The sequence below is a fragment of the Podarcis filfolensis genome, assembly GCF_964270895.1.
Source record: "Podarcis filfolensis genome assembly, chromosome: 5".
NCBI classification, from domain to species: Eukaryota; Metazoa; Chordata; class Lepidosauria; order Squamata; family Lacertidae; genus Podarcis; species Podarcis filfolensis.
In genome coordinates, this window is record NC_139608.1 from 70260524 (window position 1) to 70268100 (window position 7577).

General features: G+C 46.8%; 1 protein-coding gene across 2 annotated transcripts; it reads right to left on the reverse strand.

The window, feature by feature from the left end:
• Window positions 1-1771: 1771 nt before the first annotated feature.
• On the reverse strand, window positions 1772-7279 carry FAM241B (family with sequence similarity 241 member B). 2 transcript variants are annotated; one of them, XM_083616189.1, is made up of 3 exons: window positions 7142-7279; window positions 5145-5271; window positions 1772-3621 (listed from the first exon to the last, which is right to left on the reverse strand). In XM_083616189.1, exons 2-3 carry the CDS (start codon window positions 5235-5237, stop codon window positions 3337-3339), a joined length of 378 nt encoding a protein of 125 aa, XP_083472315.1. In that variant the 5' UTR covers window positions 5238-5271; window positions 7142-7279; the 3' UTR covers window positions 1772-3336. The 2 variants fall into 2 exon arrangements, with proteins under 2 accessions (XP_083472315.1, XP_083472314.1); XM_083616188.1 differs by having other exon boundaries at window positions 6604-7222.
• Window positions 7280-7577: the final 298 nt, after the last annotated feature.

A 7577-nucleotide genomic window follows, 5' to 3' on the forward strand; every position in this document is an offset into this window, starting at 1 on the left:
TCTGTGGTGTTACACACACATATATTGGCCAGCCCAAACAGCACATGTTAGTCAGGAAAGGTGAAAGCTCAAGGTCCCAAGGAAACAGAAATGTCAGGAACTGGGTTTGAAGTGGAGAATCTTAGGGATCCCTAGCTGAATGAGCCATCACAAGTGGCCTGGTGTCAGCAGCTGCCAAGGCCCCAGCCGGACCACAGAACCCAGGTGGCTGGGTCCGCAAGTCACCATTTATATTTCTCCACAATGCCCTGGGCACTGTGAGACACTTTAAACAGCAGCTTCCCTACCACCAGGTGAGCCCACGGTCTGTGAAGCTCACCCATGCAGATAGTACCATGTCAAGGTATTAGTAATGGGTTTACAAAATGGCCTCCAAAACCCAAGTATCAAGGGAGCCTGGAAGCAGGTCATTCTGGGACAGGGAGTGGGACTGTAGCCTCATCACCTACCAGGCCCAGCATGACCTCTTGCTGCTGCCATTTGCCACTCCAGACACAGGCAAATACCCTCAAGTAGCCAGGGTCGGCCCTCAAGTCTGAGCAGACATGTTTCAAATACAACATCCCATGGGAACATGGTTATTTAAGGAGATTAGGATTGAAGATTAATGCACCCGGAGGACAGGCCACCCACCCCCCTTCCACTTAAAGCCATTGTTCTCTTATTGTAGGGAGCATCACCTCTACAGCAAGCACAGGAGCAAGCTGCTAACAGGATTAGTTCTGTTACTTGAACTCACAATAGTGGCTGCCGGCACTGAAGGACCACCTCTGACAGGGGTTTCCCTCAAAAATTCAGACAATCCATGAATGCGAGTGAATAAAAGCCAAGTGAGAGAACAATCCTGGGGGGGGGGTCACAGATTATTGCGGGTCAGCTTCCCAACCCAGTAGTTAGTGATATAGATGTTTCCTGTGTTTTTAATACGTTGTTGGAGGCCGCCCAGAGTGGCTGGGGCAACCCAGTCATGCCAAGCATATAAATAATAAAATCATTCTCATCATCCTCATCATAGCAATCAAGACCCCAGAAGTTGTTGCAGCCACATCCTGTGAGCTCCTAACTCACACATTAAAACTGCTTTCACACATTAAAACTGCTTATGAGCACAGAGAGGCTGATCATCTCCCCATGTACTTCTCCAAGCTTGTCTCTCCAGCCCCTGGGTGAGCAGAACCAGTGGTGTGGCTCTTTGGATCCCAGCCAGCGCTGCTGCCTGCTCTTTGATACATCTGCTAACCAAGTGAGTGACTGAAAAGCTGGAAGAGATGCTACCCTACTAATCTGAAGAAGCGAAGTTTCCCCGTTTGCATTTGTTTAAAATTACAGAATATGCTGAGGTTTAAGAACGGACAAATCTTTGTGAACCATTTTGGGGGGCTTTTTGGCTGAAAGGCACCCCAGAAATAAATTCTAACCCACTCACAGCCTGTCCTGTTCAGATCTGTCCTTCATCTAGACAAGGCAAAACAACTTCCAAAAGCAAATAGAGGTATTTTTGTTTATATCCGCTTATAGCAGCCACTGTCAAGCTGTTGGTGTATCTTCAGATGGGAGAGTTTAGTCATTTGAGTGTTCAAAGGGTTGTGGACGTTATATTTCTACAGATTAATGCAATACTTTTGGTTTTAAACATGTTGCAACTTGCCTTATGTCCACAGGATAAATCTGAAATATAAGTTATGTCGATAGCCAGTTTTTCATTTAAGCTTGCAGCATTCATTATTAGCAGCCCAAGATCAAACACATAAAGGAATGGAAGCCACAGCCATTTGGAAAGGAACAAAAGATGTGTATTAAGGAACAGTTTGCAACTAGTATTACAAAGAGTTGAGGGAGGTGGTTACAAAGTTTTCCTTTGCTTGGATTAGATTCCTCCACTCCTGTTTTCAAGAGGAGGCCACCACTAGCAGGGGAAGAAGTGTGGGTGGGTGGGGAGTTCTCCCACCAGGTCATTTTGCAAGGATGCAGAAATATCCATTCACGTAAATTAACAGACGTGAGAACCACGTTACACATGCCCACTGCACACTCACTTAGTAAGGCTCTCCCACTGCAACACACACAAACCACACACACATTATGAGACAATGGATGGTTTCGTGCTTAAGGCAGACCCCAAGTGAGCACCCCGGGAGCCAGCACTCACACAGAGGCAACCATTCATCAGCACTGTTGCCTCCAGCATGGGGACTGTGTATGCGACAATGCAAAGTACAGAGGCCACACGTACAGCTCCCAACATGGAAAATAATTCTCAGAATTGCCCTTCCTCATGTACGCTGGTTAGCTACAGAGTGGCCTCCTATCAGCTATGCAAAGTGTGGTTCTATGATCGATATTTCCACACAAACCGAAGCTTCCCTCCATTTGGAGATGGTGTTTTAATCCTGTGACTGACCTGAGTTAAGAAGCTTGGTTTTCAATCAATCTTCATGCACCTGCCTGTCTTTAAAAGACCTGGACACACATCTCAAAAGTAATAGGTGTTATACCTATATAATTTGCTTTAAACCAGGGATGTGGGGCCTGTGTCTTCCCCTCCAACCAAAGGAAGCAAAGGCTCAAGGTCGGATTGTGACCAAGAGTGCCAAACCAAACCCAATCCATTTTACAACTCCCAGATTATGAGTGTAATGCAGCCTTGTACAACCTGGTGCACTCCAGATGTTGCCAGATGCCACCTCAAATCAGTCCCAGACTGCATGGCCAATAGCTAGGGATTGTGGGAGTTGTAGTCCATCTGAACATGAAGGGCCACACATTTCCCACCTCTGCTTTATACCTTCTCAGTTATCATGTTAACTACCTCCTCTCTAAGGGCAATAAACAATGCCTACTTAGTCATCTCATAACACTGCCTTTTACATACGAGGTTCATTAAGCGCTTTTGTTGAGAGAACAATTGAGAGATCCACCTGCTGCCTTTTCACCCCTTCAGTCAAAAAACTAAGCTTCAACCAACAACCCTGAGATTGCCTCCACACCCAACTGCTACAACCTGAGCAGCACAACAAGAAAAAATGTAGTGAGCCTCGTGCCACTGAAAGAAAGTTAATTTTCATGCTTCCGCAGGAAGCCAACTGAAGTAGAAGAAACTGTACCCTCACAAACTCACACTCCATATACTGCCTCCCCCCACAGCTCATTTCTGTTCCCTACAAAATCTATTTACATAACATCTTGAGGGTGGGAGCCCATATGGGCACACATACACACAACAGGGGCACATTTGACACCCCCCCACTCTCTCTCTAACATGCGCTCACACACCGGATAAGGAAATGTGGCTCTCCATTCGCCAAGCAGCAGTCATGGCTTGTAGAGAAGTCCCTGTCATCGCTGGCTTAAGTGAGAGACAACGTAGATGAGGCCCACCAAGAGTAGGCCACGCACGCCAACCATCATGAGAAGGAGCAGCAGCAGGATGGACATGACTGGCTCCACCACCTGGTTTCCAAGGTTCCACGTGAGGAATCCCATGTTCACCAACTGTTGATTGATGTCTGAAAGCAGTGAGCGCTCCCCTGGCCTTGCTGCATCCTGAGGCTGCTGCTGCTGCTGCTGCTGTTGGCGGTAGTGTTGTTGTGGAGCAGGGCCTGAGTTCATGTTGAAAAAACCCTGCGGAGGAACCCCAGAGAAACAGAGTGAATTCATGGCGCCGGATCCAGTTTGACAGATACAGTAAAAGCCAGCAAGAGCTGGAAATGCAGCCATTTGGGTGGTTCATAGATTCCAAAGAGCAGGTATTACCATAGAGTGTGTTTTGAGAAATGAGGAGACAACACAAAAACGTACAAGCCTCTTCAGTGAGCACATTCCACGGACGTTTAAAAATATTTTTAATTTCCACCTCATCCTTAAAAATAGTGCAAGGCATTAAAATGCAGCAGAAAACTTAATTTTAAAAAAAAACCAACATGGTTTAAGAAACAGTAAGCCTGCAATCCTATCTATGACAGCTGGACTTAAGATGCCAAATAAGGCTCCCCGCCTACACAGAAATGGAACCAGAAACAAAATGCTGCAGTGTGGATCACTCCTGTTTTCAGTGCTCGCTTCGGCAGCACATATACTAAAATTGGAACGACACTCCTGTTTTCAGGATATCCCATCCTCCTCCCCTTCCTCCCTCGTGCTCTGTCCCTGGCTTTATTTGCACTATACATTTGAAGCAGTATCATACCGCTTTTTCAGTCATGGCTTCCTCCAAAGAATCATGGGAATCGTAATTTATCAAGGCTGCTGAGAGCTGCTGTTCCCCCCTCAAAGAGCTAAAATATCCAGGGTTGCCTGTGGAGAAGGACTGACAAACTCCTCTGACAATGTCCCACTCCTGCTCCAAATAATCAAGTCAGTATTTTGTGACCAGTGAGCACACTCAGTACTCACCAAACTGTTTTTTGGCCTCCTCCCGCCCCCCCTTAATCTTTCCCACCCAAGGCTTTTCTTTTAAACACGCATCTACAAACTTTGGTGTTCCCCTGAGTCTGTTGATAACCCCTCTAGCACGTGAATGGTGTGGGTTTTTTATATCAATGACTGGCCTTCAGAGAACTAAAACCCCTGTTAGTATTGATGATTCACAACTAAGGCTGCCCTGGCTAGGCAGCAACATAGGCCCTACAGCATCCACAGCCCTGCTGATTGTGGCAGTCAGGCCAGAAGGGTGGGCTGCACCAGTGACAGCAGTGGGGATGACTCAGGATCCAGTAACCTTCTCCTTCCTCCCCCTGGAGGATCCCATATTGGGTCTTTCTGCAGGCTGCCACCTCAGGAATCTCACCGGACAGCCTGCATATTTGCAGATGGAAAAGGGAACTCCACATGGGCAGTGACTGGCAGGGTTAGGAACTGTGGTCCAGTCCAACTCCCCCTCTCCATCTCAAGTTCAGTACAAAGGTGGTTCAGATTACAGTGCCCAAATGCAATTCTGTGCATGCTTACTTGGAAGCAATCCTGGCTCAATTTTGCAGATTTACTTTAGAGGAAACATGCACATGTACTTAAAAGGGTAATCTGAACAGATCGACCAAACTGCAGAATTAAGCATCCATTTGCGACAGGAATATTGAAGCCTTTCAAGTTCCTCACATAATAATTCTCAGCAAAACTGAAGCACCACAAAAAGGTCTTCTCCTCACCGGCCGAGAGGAGGTTCCTCTGTTCTGAGTGCTCTGTCTCACTCGAGGGTCATCGTCTTGTACGATGTCGCCGTTGGCCAAAATCCGCACCATCTTTAAGGGTTGTGTTGTGTTTGTTTTGCCACCCCTGTTAACATAAAAAAGAAAAGAGTTTTGAACAAGCTCCAACTGTTGTCTTAGGGAAAGGAGCGCAGTTTAGAGAAGCGGGGACATATCAAATTAATATACATGAAGGCAGTGCTTTATTTCTAAAAAAAAAAATGTTTAGGGGTACTCTCATTTTCCTACTCATGTTGAAATACTGCCCCTCAATGAGGCCAAACTTAGATTCACAAAATGTTTAGGGGTATGCGTACCCCCAGAAAAAAGCACTGCATGAAGGCACATTTTTATACTCTCTATTAGTTGCTCCACAATTAATACTGACCCCCCTCTTTTCATGGTCACAATGGCTAGTGCGGATTGGAATACTTATCACACTTTTCACACAATCCTAAACTGTACGCAAAAAAATCTATTCCATGGATCATTCATATAGAAACACGGGGGGGGGGGGACAAATTATCAAAAAAAAACCCCAACCAGACAAGCCCTTTGGCAGCTTAAGCAAAAGACTAGCAAGAAGAAAGGCTGACTCACACACTCCTGTACAGTAGAGCCATCATCATCCAGTTAAAGTGGATTAATCAAGGACTCTTTAATCGATTAAGTTGGCATACACACCGTAAGAATGAAAATGAAAAGCATGCTTTGCTTTTAGATGATGCATGCATTTGTCGCAAGACACTATCTTGGAAAAGTTAATCCCTCCTAGCTGAGAGAGAAGAACTATTAATCACAGTCCATTTCAAGCAGTGACCCTAGGCACAGTCAGCAGGGAGCAAGTCCCATTGAATTCAATGGGGCTAACTTCAGACTAAGCAGGGATAGGATTGCACAGTTGATGAGTCAGAAGACTTTTAATCGTTTAATCCAATTAACTGACAAATGGCTGCAGCCTGATATCTAAACAGAAAGGTGAAAGTCTGTCTCTAATTCCTTGGACGATTAACAGAAATCACAAAGGGCAGATTTTAGAGAAAGCTCCACACATTTGATTAGACCCCAGGGCTGCATCTGAATATAGATTTCTAAGCACTCAAACTAACCTGGGAAACATTCCCATAAAAGCAGTTATTCCATGGTGCAAGACAGTCTGATGCTGGTGTCATACATGACCTGACTACAGTCAGGAGGACCATTACAGATTGATGGCCCAGGCATATCTTTTATTTTTGTTATTATATTTATCAGGCACAGCCTTTCGCCAGAGGCAACTCAAGGCAGCTTCACAAAAGCAAAACATAATGTACTTCAGGAGTGAGGTGCACATCCAGGTTCCCTAAAAAACACTCAGGCAGATTCACACAGTATTAAGCCATAAACTAGAAAAATCCCCAGGCCCGTTAAAATTTCTCACTTACAGCTTGAATTCACCAGGTAGCCTTAGACACGCTACTTCTCTCTCAGGCTCAGCTCTACAGTTGCAATATTGACCTACCTCGCATGGGTAAGAGTTAACAAGCAAGCAGAAAACACAGGTAGTAGAATTAAGGGACTCACTGCTACGAGTTATGATAACAGAGCTTAGTTGTTTTTTTAAAAATGTGAGGTGCCCTAGAATGCCCAGCCTCGCCTTGGGAGGAAAGCCACCCCTTCTGACAAGGAAACGGGCACTCTGCACATGCTCGCAAAGCGCTGCTTATTCTTGCAGCTGCTCCAGGGCAGACACCCAAACCCCCTCGGATTAAGGGACCAACTTCCCACGCTGCATTTGGCTCAAACAAAATCCTGGCAGGTAACTCTGCCCTGCTTCAACCAAGGGGATCCGCATTTCTTCGGCTGCATCTTAGGATTCTGCATTTCTAACAGAGCTGCCCCTTCAGAGGATAAAGCAAAAAAAAAAATTGGCGGCGGGGTGGGAGGGCTGAAGGAGCACTTGGAGATGCACCACTCGCCTCTTTTCTCCCCCTCCGGCTGATGCAAAACGTCTCCGGCTGCTAACGCTGCTGCTCCTCCAGCTGCTTCCTCTCGACTGTGACACATCTGAAGCTTGGCAACTTCCTACAGGCTGTCGGCGCCGGAAGTTGCAAGTAGGAGAGGGAAGGGAGAGGCACAAAGCAAGATCCTGCGGCGAGAAGCATTTGCAAAACCCGAGCACCCCCCTCCTCAGGCGCCCTCCGTGAACTGCAGGTCGCTCGACGGCAAGAGAGCTGGCACTGGCGGACGCAAGGAAGTTCTGCTGGACCAGGGCCTCCAGATGTTTTGGCTGCGGCTGATGGGAGGGCCAGCCGACCTCTGGATGGCCGCGTGTTCCTCGCCAGCCCCCCGGGTAAAGGGGGAAAAGCAGGGCAGGGCTCCCCCTGCACCTTTAACCGCTGGGTAGAAGAGAGA